Raw genomic sequence first — 17,959 nt, 5'->3', positions numbered from 1 at the left:
TAATTTTTTTTTGAGTACTGGGGATTAAACTCAGGGCACTTGACTACTGAGCCACATTCACAGCCCCATTTTGTGTTTTATTTAGAGATAGGGTCTCACGGAGTTACTTAACACCTGGCTTTTGCTGAGGTTGGCTTTGAACTTGGGATCCTGAGCCGCTGGGATTACAGGTGTGTGCCACCATGCCCGGCAGTAATGGTTAATTTTGATATAGAAAAATAAAGTAATAGGTCTTATTTATAGCATGGTAGAATAAATTATGTTCTTAATAAAAAATAAAGATGTTACATTTATTGTCATATAAACAAAATATCTCTTCAAATATTTGGTAGTCAATAGATTGTTATTTGGAAATGGAAAATTTGGAATATTTTCCTTAAAATGTATCTTGTTATTAATTTGTAAATCTTTAATTATATGGAAATGTGGTATAAATTTACATAAAAATCAATTATACCCAGAGTATTAAGTTTATGAATTGTAACTTTTCTGGATGGAGGTAGAATTTTCTTGAGTCTTTATTCCTAAGAGAATATGCAGCATGTTGCAGTTTCTGGTATATTGCGATAGCTTAGAAAGTCAATAACCCAACAGTATTTTCTTTTAACATTTTAATATTACAGAAATATGTAGAAATAAGGGCATTTTCCTATAGGACAATACTATTATTAATCACATCTAGGAAATTAAAATTAATAATATTATATAATATACTCAAAATTTAAAATCACTGATATTCCCTCAATTTTTTTTGCACTCTAGAATCCAGTAATGGTTGGCTTATTGATTTGTTATGTTTCTGTGAGTCGATTTTCATGTAGTACAATCCTCTTGCTATTGTTTGTTTTTATGATACTGACTTTATTTTTTAAAGAGTTGAAAGGAGTTGTCTTGTAGAATGCCTCAATTTCAAATTTGTGTAATTATTTCTTCTTGCTTAGATTTAGGCTAGGCACTTAGCAAAAAATACCACATGCTTCTTATTACATCACACCAGTACATATGTGATGCCAGGTTGTTCCACTACTTGGTAATACTGAATTTGATCCCTTAGTTAAGATGATAATTTCCAGATCTGTCCATAGTAAAGGTACAGTTAGTTCCTCCCTTTGTATTAATAAGTAGTTTGTGGGTGACACTCAAATCATGTGACTACTCTTTTTCTTTATTACTAGTCAATTATTATGGCAACTTTTAACTAAAAGTTTCTAAAATGCTTTGTTTCTAAATAGATATTTTTGAGTAGGTATTAAAGATAGCATGCTGATAGTTGTTTAAAAATTACTTAATTTCTGTTTATTGTAGAAGACCAATTATTTACATATAACATCTAAGGAGAGAACTTTGTTTTGATCCCTTATATCTGCCATCAAAATTCTGTTAATTTTTACCATTTGCAGAATAGTGCAACTGTCTTTTTTAACAAATGTAGATGGGGTAGAGAGGGAAGATGGGAGGGGAGGGGAGGGGGGATAGTAGGGGATAGGAAAGGTAGCAGAATACAACAGTCACTAATATGGCATTATGTAAAAAGGTGGATGTGTAACCGATGTGATTCTGCAATTTGTATTTGGGGTAAAAATGGGAGTTCATAACCCACTTGAATCAAATGTATGAAAGATGATATGTCATGAGCCTTGTAATGTTTTGAACAACCAATTAAAAAAAAAGAATGTTAAAGTATGTTAATGGAGGATGACATGGTCTGGTCCTGTGCTGTCTAAACAGAAATATAGTACGAACCAAAAACATTCTAGAAGGGTAAAAAGAAACAGGTGGAGGGGCTGGAGTTGTAGTTCAGCGGTAGAGCACTTGCCTAGCAAGTGTGAGGAGGTACTGGGTTTGATTATCAAGCACCACATATAAATAAGTAAATAAAATAAAGGTCCATGAACAACTAAATATGTGGACTCTAAAACTGATTTCATATGTGGACTCTAAAACTAATTTCAGGGAAGTTGAGAGTAGAATGATGGTTTACCGGAGGCGGGAATGGTATTGAGGGGATGGGAAAATGTTGATCAATGGATACCAAGATAAGAGTAAGAAGTTCTGATGTGTTGTTGTACAGTACAGTAGGATGACTATACCTAGCAATAATGTACTAGAGGAAAGGATTTTGGAAGTTTTCACCACAAAGAAATTACAGATGTCTCGGGAGATAACTGTTTAACCTGATTTATACATTAAGCAATGTACATACATGTAAAACATAACATGGTATCCCAATAATATGTATAATTTTAATGTTTTAGTGTATCAATTGAAAGCAAAATTTTAAAACCACAATTTTATACGTAACAATTGTCACAATGGGGTTGAAAATGTAAAATAAGGTCCATATTATTTTATGCATGATAATTTCCAAAATATGATTGATTAAAACTAAGGTCCTAGATTGTTGGCAGTTTGGGGGAGATATTGTAGGCTTTTGTACTATGAGTAGTTACTGTTTGCTGAACACCTGCCAAACAGTGTCACAGGAGCTTTATACATATCCCCAGTCACCTTTACAGAAAATTTTTTGAAAGGTGGCATAATTATTCCTGTTTGATAGGGAAGAAAATTATAGACACAGAAATAAAATAGCTAGCATAGCAGAGCTAGGATTCAAAACCATGTCTGTCTGACTTCACTTTCTCATTTTTTCCCCATATCACTGTGTCTGTGTTTTTTTCTCTCTTCCTTTCTTCTTATTTTCTTCCTCCCTTTCCTTTTCTTTCCTTCTCATGGGGGTGAAGGAGAAGAGGAGAAAGACTAAATGTTAAAGAAAAGGAAAGCATTGTTATTTATAATGTTTGTTGAATAAATGAATTCAGATTTTTTTTTTAAATTTGGGGGAATGATTAGGAAGGTAGATGCTGTAAATGGAAACATATCAAAGTTTAAAATTGTCATCCTGCAGAAATTGAATTTCTCTAGAGGACATTATGATGCTGAGCAAGTATTTCAGATCCAGCTTTTATTCACTGTTTTTATGGTATACTTTGTAACCACAAAGTTTTTAAAAAACTATGTGTTTTGGGGCTGGGGCTGGGGATGTGGCTCAAGTGGTAGCGCGCTCACCTGGCATGCACAGGGCGCTGGGTTTGATCCTTAGCACCACATACAAATAAAATATAAAAAAAGATGTTATGTCCACCAAAAACTAAAAAATAAATATTAAAAAAATTCTCTCTCTCTCTCTCTCTCTCCCTCCCTCCCTCCCTCCCTCTCCCTCTCTCCCCCCCAAAAACAAGAGTATTATTAAAAAAAAACTATGCGTTTATTCAACACAGTGATCTAACAATATTAATGATTAATTATATATTTTCCCCCCAGGGGAGATGTTTTACAAGATTGGAAAATAGGGAAGATGAGGGTTGGAGGTAGATTCAGTCTTCAAAGGAATTAGTTGTAGAGAGCAGAGAGATGCTGAGCTCTGGAGCAAGGAACACTAATTTTTATATAGCAAAGTGGCAGATAATTTGTCAACTCTTCAGTGTTGTCTGCGAGTAATCGATAACATGAATGCATTTAGTTGAGCTCTATGAATGTTAAATTATTTTAATTTTTCCAGTTTTTCAACTTTAAGTATAAATTGAGAACTTGTGATAGTAGATACTAAAGGATTGGGACACATGAACTATAGCATTTAGAGACTGGATGGGATGGAATGGTCAGAAGAAATATGAAGACCTCTTAGTTATAATAAAGAGGTAATTTTCTTATACTGAAGAACATTAAACAGTGCTTTCATTTGTAGGTGTACAAAAATGCTTTTCTTTCTCTGCATTTTTGTTGTTAAATTTCAAACCTCTTTGGCTAATAGGACAGATATACTTTATTTCTGCTGGTATTCAAAACCATATGTTATATTTTTACTTGGTGTACAATAAATTTTAGAATTATTATTGGCCACATAATTAAGATATATAGTGAGTGATGGTGATTTGTTGATATTTGGAGGAAGGGGTTTACAACTGAAACAAGTTCCCTGTGGTTATTTTACTTTTAGAAGATGGAATTCTATCAAGAGGTGTGAAGTATTCTATCAAAAAGTGAGGACTAATCTATCAAGAAGTGAGCTACTCCATTAAGAAGTGAGAAATTTGCAGAGACTTGGGAATATAGAAGGTAGCAGACAAAGATCATTAAGCTTATTTCAGAATAATTTGTCCAGTGACTCTGGCCATAATAAACTAATATTAAGCAAACCTACATGGATGGGAAATCTGGACCCTGGTGAGAAACAAAGGACAATTTTTATATGAAGTCAGCTTGGGAGCATCTATAACCCTCCTACTATGACAAACAAAAAGTGGTTAAAAAATGGTAATAGATCTTTTAAAAAATAATCCTCTGTTCCCAAGAAAGGATTGTCTAACAAACTGATTTTTATCATGAGATTATTTTATATGCAAAAAAGGAGATTTTTTTTATCCCTTTCTATTCTTCCCCTTCCAATAATCTGTGTTGACAATCTGATATACACTTCCTACTTACCCCAATGCTCACATAATGATATGCATATGACATCATATAATTTATATTCATTGGCATTTTTTTGTTTATCACAAAATTCATTCCAGATCAACAGAAATACAGCTCATTTTTTGTTGCATAATATTCTAAGGCAGGTGGGATCATTGAACTATAGTTGATGGATCATATCCATCCTACCACATATATTTGTAAATAAAGACTTACTGAAATATAGTCTTAGCCATTTTTCTATTGAGTGGTTTAAACTTCTAAACTCCTTTTCTGTTGTAGGTGATACAGTTTTTTTTTTTCTCCAGTTCATTCTTTGACTGCTTTGTTTCTGTATTTTGCCATTAAAAAAGTGTATGCATTGTGTTTTAAATGCAGGAAAGTGAAGCTCATCTATTTTTTCTTTCCTAACTCTGAGCTGTTATGTTTTGATTTAAAAGGTTGTCTAATTTCAGGACTGTGCTTCTGTTTTCCTAAAATATCTTCAAAGATTCTTATTACCTATTTTTTATATGCCTGGAATGCATTTTTATTTTTTTATTCAGTGGCATTAAAGTATAGTGGTTAAGATCACAGACTCTGGTTCTGTTGTTACCCATGTGACCTTCGACAAGTTACTTAGCATTTTTGTGCTTTAATTTTCCTTTCCTGAATGGGAATGACAGTAAGACCTATCTCCTCAGGTCATAACGAAGCTGAAATGAATTTACAAGATTGGAAAATAGGGAAGATGAGTGTTTCGGATAGTATCTGGTACATGGAAACATAAATGTTGACTATTATCTGTTGTATGTATCTCATTTTTTTCCCCATATGACTAGGATAACAGTTGTCCTGATAACATTTATGGAATAGTTCATTCTTTTCTCTGGTTGATTTAAAATGTCATCTCTATTGCACAATGCATTTTAAGATATGTACTTCTCTGTTTTTAGGCTTTATAGCCGATTTCATGACTTTTTTTTTAATCCCCTGTTTAAGAACCATAATGGCTTAGTTACAAAATATTTATATTTTATAAATATTGTTAACTGATGAATGAAGTCCGTTACTTTGTTCTATAAAAGTATTTTGGCTTTTCTTGGCTTTCTTTTACTATGTGTGTGTATATGTGTGTTAACTCAGGAGTGCTGTACTACTGAGATACACTTCCAGCCTTTTTAAAATTTTTATTTTGAGTCAGGGTTTCTCTAAGTTGCCAAGGTTGGCCTTGAACTTGGAATCTTCCTGTCCTCCACTTCTGAGTTGCTGGGATTACAGACATGCACCATGGAGCCTAGCTCTTCCATATAATTTTTTAAAAACTCACCAGAATTTATAAAAACTCTGTTTGTTCTTAAATCTTAGCACAGGAGAGAGTGATACTAATTGGCTAGTGTTAGAATGGAACCTGTGATCTTACTAATACTTTGACTAGTGGAAGTTTTTAGAAATTATCTGGTTATATAATCTAGAGGTTGTTATCATCCACTGTGTTAGGTAGATACTGAAATATGGTTGAATAAAACAGTGCAAAAAGATAGACCTCTAGCCTGTAGTTCACACACTGTACCCTAAGATACCCTGGGGTACCTCAGAGAACTTCCAGGCATAACTCATACTTTCTATGGAAACAGCAACATGTGTTGAACACTGAAAGATGCTTTGAATATTCTGTTTTCCCACTTTCATTTCATTACTGTGATTCTTTGTGAAATTGGGCTTTTAGTTTTTGCTGTGATAAAAAGAAAGTGCCATGTAGAAATCATTGTGGAATAGGAAATGTATGTGGCAGTATCTAAAATAATTCCTAAATTTGAGAAGATGTGTAATGCCCAATAGGTGCATATATCCCATAATAACTGATTGTGGTTATTAAAAAATGAAATTAGAGTTTTTTTCAGTTAATGTGTATTATTTTTTCAGAAGGTTACTACTAACTTGTTAGGACAGAAATACTTATCATTTGTATGCCCTTAACTTTTTTTCATTTTTAAAATTCTTATTAATTATACATGACAACAGAATGTATTTTGTCATATTATACATATATGGAGTATAACTTCTCATTCTTTTGGTTGTACATGTTGTAGAATCACATTGGTCATGTAATCACATAGGAAAGTAGTGCCCAATTCATTCTACTCTCTTTCCTATTCCTATTGCCCCCCCCCATTCCCTTCATTCCCCTTTGTCTAATCCAAAGTACTTCTATTCTTCCCTATCTCTCCTCCCTCACCTCCTTATTGTGAGCTAGGATCCACATATTAGAACATTTGGCCTTTGGTTTTGGGGGATTAGCTTATTTAACTTGGCATGATAGTTTCCAGTTCCATCCATTTACTGGCAAATGCCATAATTTCATTTCTTTTTATGGATGAGTAGTATACCCTTGTGTATGTATATGTATATATATGTACACCATATTTTTTCCCCACTCATCTGTTGAAGCATACTTAGGCTGGTTCTATAGTTTAGTTATTGTGAATTGAGCTGCTATGAACACTGATGTGGCTGGGTCACTATAGTAACACCTAAATATTAAATAAATGGAACTGTTAGAGTTTCCTTTTGGCCTAGGGAATTTGTGAACAAATGTACTGAGAAAATAAGCACCAGGAGCTAAGAAAGTTTCAGAACCTCTCTGCCTTAACAAATATGTTGTTACCATTTAAAGATTAAGAACATTTGAGGTGCTGTGTGGATAAAGGATATGCTATGCTTGTGTGTAATAGGGTAAACCAATCTTTCTGGGCACTAGGGATAGACAGCACTTCAGGGAAAATTATGTTTAAGCTGAGCCCGAAGGAAGCCAAGGTGTTGACTGGAGAGAAAGGTAGTGGCAGGACTAGTTGGTGCAAAGGGGACAAAAGCTTGAGGAAGACCAGTAGGAGAGTGAGTGATGGCAAGGGGGCAGGAGATGGGCAGAGGCCAGGTCACATAGTGGAGGTCCACTTAAGGAGTTTCTTTAGACTTTCACATAAAAGGCAGTGGTAAACCTTTTGATAGGTTTTAAGCGAAGAGAGAGTATCTTAGATCACTGCCATCCTACTAGAGCAATAAAATACAAAAATGATATCCATAAATATTTAAGTAATGCTGTGTATTCTAAATAATATAGAATGAATTTTTTTGGTAAAAATTTGAAATGCCTTTCTTTCTAATATTTTTTTAGTTGTCAACAGGCAACTATTTATTTTTATGTGGAGCTGAGAATCAAACCCGGTGCTTCATACACACTAGGCAAGCGCTCCGCCACTGAGCCACAATCTCAGCCGGTGAAATGCCCTTATTTTCAAAGGCATTTTATAAGCTTCCCTATGAAAACAATTTTACCTTATTTTTTGACTATATGTAGTTTTTTGTTCAAGTTGCTTTTTAATGGATATGGATTTTTAAAATGAAAAAATCAAAGCAAGGCAGAATGTTAAACTATAATATGTTTAAATTGATATATATATATATATTGGTATTTTATATTTGGTATTTTAAGTGGCAAAAAGTTTGAATTTTAAAAAATGTTTGGGGTTTTGTTTATTAGTATCTGTAATAAAATATTTGAAATAGTTAATTTTGCATATTTGACTGCCAACCTAATACATTTATTTCTTTTAAGTTCCTGTATTTAAATTCAGGTGTCATTATAAAGATGTAATAGTTATACAGGAAAGAAAAAGAACCATAATTTAAGCTATGATATTGTACTTCCCTTTTGCTTACATTTTCATTTATTTTACTCTAGTATTGGTATATTAATGCAATATAAAACTTTTAATAGTAATAAGAAAGAAAATAATGCAGGTTACTTTTGAAAAAAATTCTTAAGCTCATTTTTCAAGAGTTTTGGACTTGAGAAATGTATTTCATAGTCATAAAATGGGGATGGAGATGTGAAATTCTTTTCTAACATCCCTTTGTAATGTTTGGAGGTGGAGTGCTAAGTGATTGGATTTGGAATTGATATTTGCTTATTGCTATAAGCAATTGAATATTAAATAATTGAATATCATTCCTTCTGCCACTGTATTTCATACTTTTTAGAACTAATCACTCATTTTATAGTTCAAAATCAGTGCCATTCTGAAATTCATAATGTAAATTATAAGTAAGGGATGTGTTTATGTATTTGAGAAACAGTCTTACTGTCATTTTTTTGGACTAGACTTCTCTGGTGAAGAAACCTGATTATGATTTGAGCTATTTATAGGCAAGGTAATCAGCAAGAGTTTTTTTTTTTTTTTTTTTTTGTGTGTGTGTGTGTGTGTGTTTTAAGGAAAGAGGTAAAGCTCTAAGTTGGAAAGCTTTCCCTGAGATAAAGTTTGTAATAAATGTTTTCTTTAAATTTTGTTCTTCCCATGTTTAAAGAATTGACCAGACACTTAGAAAAATTTCTGATTTCTCCTGTGTTCTTTACATCAAAGTGAATTCTAGATGAAAATTAAATGTAGAAAATGAAACAACAAAATTAAGAGAACAAAAACAAGACTAAAATTTTTTATAATCTTGGGATAAAGACCTTTGTAATTCTACCAGATTTAATTTTATGTAGTTTATAATTTTTTATTTTCTTATAAGAAAAGTTGGAAGGCCAAATAGAAAAAGGATATTCTCAAAACGTGATAGCCATGATCAAAGATTGCTTTTTAAATTTTTTTTTAAAGTTGTTGATGGACCTTTATTTTATTTATTTATATGTGGTGCTGAGAATCAAACCCAGTGCTTCACACATGCTAGTCAACTGCTCAACCACAGAGCTACAACTCCAGCCCCAAATTTTGCTTTTAATTCAATAGAATAAATAATCTATTAGAAAAATGCAGAAGAGCTATAAATAGTGAATTTGTGAACAGAATATAGGCAGTCAGTAAACATAAAAAGCTTAACAAAGAATTGTTTCAATTTTCTGCTTCATGTTCTATAGAAAATTTCACTTTGCATACAGCAATTTTAAATATTTATAAATCCATTGTGGAGTTTGAAATAAAACTTTTAATAGTTACATCATCTAAGAAGACTTATCTCAAATAGAAGGTTTTCTTTTTTGATGTTCTAAATGAGTCAAATTCGACTTTGCTAATAAGAAGTAAATTTTGCTTATTAGATATTCAGAGTAAAGTGATTATATTTATGTATCATACCTAAAGAACATAAGTGCTTAGAAATAATTTGTGAACATATTTTAGTTTCTTACAGAAGTGGTAGGAGGAAGTTTTGCCTAATTTGTTCTTTTTCTTTATTCTTGTAGGTGCCAGCATTCGAACATTCACTCCATTTTATTTTCTGGTGGAACCAGTGGATACACTCTCGGTTAGAGGCTCCTCTGTTATATTAAATTGTTCAGCATACTCTGAGCCTTCTCCAAAAATCGAATGGAAAAAAGATGGAACTTTTTTAAACTTAGTATCAGATGATCGACGCCAGCTTCTTCCAGATGGATCTTTATTTATCAGCAATGTGGTGCATTCCAAACACAATAAACCTGATGAAGGCTATTATCAGTGTGTGGCCACTGTTGATAGTCTTGGAACTATTGTCAGCAGAACAGCCAAGCTGACAGTAGCAGGTAAGTTTTATTAAGTGATTTGCTTGCAAATCATATTTTTATGCAGGATAAATCTAAATAAAAGCATTTTCTTGGAGTTTTCATGTAATTGATAAAAGAACATTTAACAAATATCAACTTTGCATTTATATACCAAGGGTATAGTACTATGTTAGGTTTTGTTCCGTTCTGTATGGAAGAAGCTAGTAGTTTTTGGTACTGGGGATTGAACCCAGGGGTGCTTAACCATTGAGCCACATCCCTAGCCCGTTTTTATTTTTTTATTTTTTTTATTTTTTGAGACAGGGTCTTGCTAAGTTGCTTAGGGCCTTGCTAAGTTGCTGAAGCTATCTTCCTGAGCCACTGGGTTTAGGCATATACCACAATGTCCAACTCAGCTTGTTTTATGGTATAGTTGGTGTCAGAGGTATGACAGTTTTTTTGTTGTTGTTGTTGTTTGTTTCTTTTGTTTTGTTTAATTTATAACTTGGAAATGACAGAAGCTATATAGAAAAACTGTATCACTTTGACAGCTGACTTTTATCCTACCGAGCATAATAATTTGGGATAGTTTTCTGAAACTTATAGTGAAGCCATAATCCTGGTGCCTTTATGCCTTAACTAAGGGATGGGCATATAATTAACTAATTGAAAATTTATAGCACGCGCACGTATATATATTAAGGTGAAGAGCAGAAACTTGTAAAGGGAAGAATATTCACTCCCTTTTGGAACATCCTTATTTGAATAATGATGAAAAGTGTTAAGAGAAATTAAGAATCTAGAGAAATAAGATATGGTTTCTAAATAAGTCATGTCTGCTTTGTAGTGAACACTAGTGTTTCTTAAGATACATATAGTGATCCTTTAGTTGAATTCCAAATGAAGTAGTTTTTCTTAAGGGTCATGTTGTAGAAAATGGAATTTTCTGTAAATCCTGTGTTTATTCTCACTTGATGAAATGCTGGCATGTGAGAATGGAATCTCACTGGATTGAGACAGTAGTCTCCTATCTCTTTCCCGCTTCCGAGTTATAGTTGATGATCTCCTACTCACTCCAGAGCGTATTGCTCATTCATTCAGAGGATGATAACTCTTTTTGTCTTAGGAGTTAAATACTCAAAAGTTGAATTTGGGTATGACAAAAAGACACTGTAATTATTCCATAATCACAGATTGAAGATGCAAAAATCAGAGGAGAAAAATAAACGGCCTCTTTGGCAATTTTCCATTTTTCATTTTCCTCCTTTCTCTCATTCTTCCTTTCTCTCACCCATCTGCCATGCTTTCTCCAATGTGTATGATAAATAAACTAGCATAATGACTTCTACAGTGTCATTATGGCTAGGCTTCTGGTTATCATTTATGTTCTTAAATATTTTTTATCTGAGTTTTACTCATGACTCCTTCCTCTCAACTGTCCCCTACATCTCATCACCAAATCCACTGAATTCTGCCTCCCAATTTTTCTGTATCATTATACTTTCTTCTTCTTGAGACAGCTCCTCAACTTCCCTTACCACAGCCTTGTATCTACTTGTCTGCCATCTCATTCTTTCTTCCTTCAATCTAGTCTCCACACTGGTCAGAGCACTTTCTCACCCTTCAGTGGTTCATTTAGATAATAACACTGTTATTATCTAAACCCTTTAACCCTTTTAAAGGCCTCATGGTTCTTTTTTCAAGCTGGTACCTATTTCTCCAGGCTAATTTCTTATCACTTTATCCCCCTTACCACTGGTACTACACATGACATTCAGCACAGTTTTAGCACTAGCAGTACTGAATATTTTGATCTTTATTTATTTTTTTCACTTATTCTCTGCCTTGGCCTTTGCTCCTGGTGGTTCTATCCTCTCTCCCTCCCTCTCCCCCCCCCCCTCTCTTTTGGTCTGTTTTCCACCAGATTTAGCTCTCATGTTCTTCAGGAAACATTTTTGACACAGTATCTTAGCAGACAGTTTTAATGTAATCCTTAGTACAGGGGAGGGAGGAGGACAGGGAGGGAAGGGCAGACTTCTGTGGTCACTATAGGGTTCTGTAGGAGAGTTACTTAACCCACTCTTGGCCTGGATATATCTAAAGGATGAATGGAAGTGCTTTTTAATAGTTGCATCGGATGTATTGTATTTGTGATTTATTCAGTTATTTTTTAATGAGTTGTATGTGTGTTAAAATTGTTGGATGGTATAGATAATACTGTAGTGAACTGCTTTCTGCTTTTTTTCAAATCTTCATTTCTGTAAACTAGATTACTAAAATTGGGATTGCTGGATCATAGGGCACCTTATTTGTGTGTGGATGTTTGTCATTTCATCAAAATGTTAACTATAGAGTTACCATAAGATCCAGCAGTTTTATTCGTAAGGTATCTGTTCAAGAGAAATAAAAAGTTACATCCACACAACAATTTGCACATGACTATTCATGGCAGCATTATTCATAGTAGCACAAAAGGGGAAATAATCTAAGTGTCCATCAAGTGGTGAATGAGTTATCAGAGTCTGGTTTGTTCATACAATGAAATATTCTTCAGCAGTAAGAAGAAACGAAGTCTTAATTCATATGACATCGTGGATGAACTAAAAATATTATGCTGGGTTAAAGAAGCAGGTCATAGGGCTGGGGATGTGGCTCAAGTGGTAGTGTGCTCGCCTGGCATGCGTGCAGCCCGGCTTCGATCCTCAGCACCACATACAGACAAAGATGTTGTGTCCGCCGAAAACTAAAAAGTAAATATTGAAGGATCTCTCTCTCTCTAAAAAAAAAAAAAGAGAAGCAGGTCATAAAGAATCACATTCATGTGATCTCATATACAGGAGTTGTCAAGAATTGGCAAATCTATACAGATTGAAGGTAGATTAAGTCATTTTCTCAGGCTGACCTAGGGATGGTCTAGTGGTGATGAGGGATAGGGAGGGGAATAATACACGGAATGGGGAGTGAGCAAGGTTTCTTTTGAGAATGATAAAAAGGTTCTGAAATTAGATGTGAATGGTTGCACACCTCTTCATGTATGAAAAATTCATTGAATTGTATACTTTAAATGTGAACTTTCTGGTATGTAAATTGTATATCAATAAGTTAATTTTTAAAAATGATACTGTCAAATTACCATTCTAAAAGACTCTTTTAGAGCTTTTTATATGCAAACACTCAAACTGATTCCAGCTAAGTTTAGCAAGCAGGGAAGTTTTTGAAAGAGCATTAAATAGATAGTTCATAGAATTAAACATAAGGCTGCTTTTTCTCTGTGCTATTTGATTTCTCCACAACAGAAATTTCTGCTTTCCTGCCTAGAGAATACCCTGGCTGTGGGTGATATTTTGTGCCCCATGGTGGGAGAAATGAGAATACAGTCGTTGTTAATCCCTTCTTGCCAATTCTGTGTCTTAACTTTCATTCTCTTTTTTCTTCTGCAATTTCTTCTCTTGAAAGGCAGTAGGACAACTGACTTCCCTCATGTGAGTACAGGAAGCAGCAGCATTCTCTGCCTTGATATGTCAGTTGCTGGTTGCCCCATCTGCTTTTCCTATTCAGAAACATTTTTTAAAATTTCTTGCCTGCCAGTTCCCCATATGTTGTTGTGGGTTTATACTTTTAAAAATTACTCATTTTTATAAGACCTCAAAAGTCCTTTTAACTTTAACAAAATAGAAGCTTTTTTTGGTTTTATTTAAGATTCCTTTTTCCCCTGACTTCATTAGACTTTGGATCTATCTTGGTCAGTCCCTTTTTTCCTGGTTTTCTTCTGGTTGCTTAAAAGTAGATATTAGGATAATTTTGCCTTTATTTCATTTCTTCAAAAATCACCTTGAAATTAAAAGAAAAAAAACAAGGAAAAATTGTGCCAGGGCTAGAAAACCCATACGTTGTTTATATTTGGAATGATTTACCATCATAAAACTAGAAAATCTGTAATTATTTTTCATAATTTGTTTTCTAGTCCTTAAACATTTTGCTGTGTTCAGAGCATAGGTTCATGAGTCACTTTTTAGATATTGTTAAAGCAGTAGTAGCTAGTGAGTATTTATGCAATAAGCAGTATATTATATGTAAGTTATTTACGTTAGATAATTTTAAAAATGTGACCCTCTGAAGCCTATTGTTTTTCTCATTTTACTGATGGCAAAATTGAGGCTGAGAGACAGGCGAAATAGCTTGCCAACTTTGTAACAGCCATGAAAGATGGTGTTGGAATTGTATTCAGGCACGTGACTCCAGAACTGACCCTGTCTGTCTCTGCATTCTGTGGCATCTATAGAGCTCTTATGACCACAGTTTTTGGTTAACATTTTATTTGAAGTAATTTTAAACTTAAGGAATAGTTTCAAGAATAGAACAAAAAGATCTCATGTAACTTCATCCAGATTGCCCAGTTGTTAACATTTTACCACATCTGTTGTGTCATTCCCCAAGTATGTATTTTTTTCTGAACCATTAATAGTTGTAAGTTGCAGACATGTTGCCCCTGTTACCCCTACCTGAATAACATCGGTGTATGTTTGCTAAAAACAGGAACATTTTCCTAAATAATTACAGGCATCCATCAAAATCAGAAAATTAATCTCAATACAATACTACCACTTAATTTAGATTTCACAGATTGTCTCAGTAGTGTTTATTATAGTAAAAAACAAAAGCTGAAACTTTGCCGTCTTCTTTCCTGTTGATCTAGGATTACATGTGTCATTTGTATCTCTTGGACTCTTTTGGTATTACATTATTCTAGATTTAGCCAGAAGAAACTCCCTTCAATCTTGATTTGTATGTGTCTTTTTATACATACCCATTGTTATTCGAGTAGTTCTTTACTGTATGTTATGAGTTTTTACCTTATATCATAAAGGAAGGAACCCAGTTGTTCTTGTACTTTGCCTGATCTGGTCCTAGAATCAGCCATTTCTCCAAGAAGCACTGATTCCTTGTAGTGGAGAATATTATTTGGAAATAAGGATAAAGTCACCATATGTACTTATTGCTACTGGAGTGACACTGATTCTGGATCCTCTGTATGGAATATAATAATATAAATACATATGTATAAGCTGTGTGTAAAATATATGCATATTTCACAAATAGTTTTATATCTGTATATTATATCTACATATAGTTCTGCATCTGTAGTTATATAAAGCTATGAGTTTATCTGATGTCTTTATTGTAGACCAATACCTTGGAATTTATTCTATCCTTGTCCTTTTCCATATTTGCAATATTTGCATCTTTTCCTACTGTGAGGAATCTTGACTACAATTATCCTTGGTACATTTAACTTATTTACTCTTTATTCCTGTATGTAGCCGGTTTCGCGATGCATGGACCTTCTTGATCCTGATGCTACCATATGTTGTGGCCACATGGCCTGACTTGCTCTTGGCTCCCTTGACTAAAGTTTTAAGTAATAGTTAATTACTTTTTCCCCCCCTTTTCCTTTATTGTCCAGGACTTCCAAGATTTACCAGTCAACCAGAACCTTCTTCAGTTTATGCTGGGAACAGTGCAATTCTGAATTGTGAAGTTAATGCAGATTTGGTTCCATTTGTGAGGTGGGAACAGAACAGACAGCCTCTTCTTCTGGATGATAGAGTTATCAAACTTCCAGGTGGAACACTGGTTATCAGTAATGTGACTGAAGGAGATGGGGGACTATATCGCTGCATAATTGAAAGTGGTGGGCCACCAAAGTACAGTGATGAAGCTGAATTGAAAGTTCTTCCAGGTATTAACTCATTATCAGAACTGATGGTTTTGTGTTTGTAAATGGATAAAAATTTTTCTATTTAAAAAAAATAAAAACTGTTAATATGTGGTGTAATGTATTAACTATCAGTAAAAGGAGTCTAAGTTTTTTATAGGAGTAAAAAAAAATAGGCCAGAACAATCCACTCTTTAGTGAATATATTATTAAAATTATCAAGTAATAAAGTATGTGCCGTATCTAATTGAATTCTTCTTGGTCAAAGATATTTAGCCCTATGTCTTTGGTCAAGCTGTTATTTCTCCCCACAACAGAGTATGGTTATAATTAGGTCATTTTTACTTGTAAGAATTTAAGACTAACTCAGGCTAATTCATATAAAGGATGGGTAAGGTGGTAACTTAATGTGGTAGCTTTGGAGACACTAGCAAATGAGAGCTCTTGCTTCTCTATTGTGCTGCTCCCCCTTATCATGTAAACTCAGCTCCTCTTTCAGTGTTGCCTGTTTTTTATGTGTCTTCTCATTCTTTCTGCTCCTACTGGCTTTGCTCATAATTGGTTTTGTATGTATTTTCTCAGCTGTCCAGCTTCTCCCTTACGCTTAACCTCCTCTCACTGTGGCTCATTATAGTCCCTCTACTTCCTTGATATTTCGTGACCTTTCAGTTTCTATTCTCATTGCTGGGTGCCTGATCCTTTCCATAGTTCTCATTTCAGATTAAAGTTTATGAATATAATTGGGCCATCCCTACATTGTTTGGGCAGAGATTTTGGTAATATAGGACTACTTTATAGGCTTATTTTTAACCAATGGACTGCCTTACAAAGTGAAACCTGTTTTATGGGATGTGACTTTTGATGGTGTTCCCAATGGACCTTGAACTAATGCTTTAAAATGCAGCTTGTTTCATTTTTGTTACCATCCCTGCCATTTAATTCCTGTCTCAGTGTTTCTTAATTTTTAATTATTATTTTTTGCCATTTGTGGGATTGAACCCATGGCCTCATGCATGCTAGGCAAGTACACCCTGTCTCTGTCTCAGTGTATTCTCAGCAACCCCAGTTATCTTTGCTCAAAACCAGTGGTTTCCATGTCAGTTAAAGTTCTTGGTCTGTTCAACTTTATGTAATCTTTTCACTTCCCTCCTTTGCCCCTCCCTTCCAATTCCTGATCTTCTCTCCCTCCCTCTGTCATTGTGACCACCTTATGCTTATAGAAAATTCCAAATGTTTTTACTTCAGAGGTTTTCTACTTGCCATTTTCTCTGCCTTGAATCCTTTTTACCTGGCTCACCCTCTTATCTCTGTCAGATATCAGTGAACCTTCCTTAAATATTCTGATTAAATTACAGCCTTCTGTTTCCACCTCCAGTGCTTCTCCTTCCTCCTCAATTTTACTTCAGAACATATCATCATCTGACATATGTGTTGTTTGTTGTCTCTCCCCCCGCCATTAGTATGTAAGGTCAACAAGAGTAGGGGATTTCATGTCATGTGAAGAATGGTTCCTGGCACATAGAAACCAATACATATTTGTTACAAATTTGTTTATTTGAGTCTATCAAAGTTCAGTTAAATATGTGTAAGTAATTAAATGTGGGGGAAAAATTATTGCCAAAAGAATGTCCTTCATTCTACTTCCTTTGAGCCCTGCTTTTTTTTGGTTGGCACTGGCAATTGAATCCAGGGCCTAGCACATGCTAGGCGAGTATTCTACCACTTAGCTATATCTCCAGCTCTTTTTTGTTTTGAGATGGGCTGGCCTCTAAATCCTCCTACCTCAGCCTCCTGACCATTCCGTTCCTGACTTGTTTATTTGACATAGTAGATTTCTTCTTTACACCTAGCATAGCATTCAAGCAAATTCTCAGAATTTGATTCAAGAAAACAAGGTTTTCAGTGTCAAAGGATGAGACCATTACTCAATATCTAAAGCAAAAACAGTGCTGGATATTTTGCTGACTGAAGTCTATGAGAGCTTTGCTTGTCAGACAGTCTTATCAAGAAAAGCTTGTTGCTGATCTTCTATAGTTTGTTTGTTTGTTTTGGTTTTTGGTTGTTGTTGAAGGCATTGTTTTGGTTTGTATATATATAAAGAGGCAGAGGCAGGTTACAGCAGTGAATGACTTTGCCCTTGATTGATTGACTTTTAAAGCTCAGGATTGTCGCTTATTGGTTGGCTTTCAAAGGCACATTCTCTGAAGTGAGGTGTCATTAATCTGTTAGGCAGTGGTTACTTGTTACCATGACTAAAGAACCATAAT

The 17,959-nt window shown here is 34.3% G+C and overlaps 1 protein-coding gene across 8 annotated transcripts in view; it reads left to right on the top strand.

Moving 5' to 3' along the window:
* The window catches only part of NEO1 (neogenin 1), a 229,106-nt gene that overhangs the window by 65,180 nt on the left and 145,967 nt on the right, over nucleotides 1-17,959 (top strand). For all 8 annotated transcript variants that reach the window (XM_081292171.1, XM_081292172.1, XM_081292167.1 and 5 more), the window contains exons 2-3: nucleotides 9,698-10,015; nucleotides 15,441-15,716. In XM_081292171.1, coding sequence (XP_081148297.1) covers nucleotides 9,698-10,015; nucleotides 15,441-15,716 — 594 coding nt within the window. The remainder of the gene's footprint in view (nucleotides 1-9,697; nucleotides 10,016-15,440; nucleotides 15,717-17,959) is intronic.

This window comes from Spermophilus citellus (assembly GCF_964194105.1).
Source record: "Spermophilus citellus genome assembly, chromosome: 4".
Taxonomy (NCBI): Eukaryota; Metazoa; Chordata; class Mammalia; order Rodentia; family Sciuridae; genus Spermophilus; species Spermophilus citellus.
This window is presented reverse-complemented; position numbering and strand designations above follow the sequence as displayed.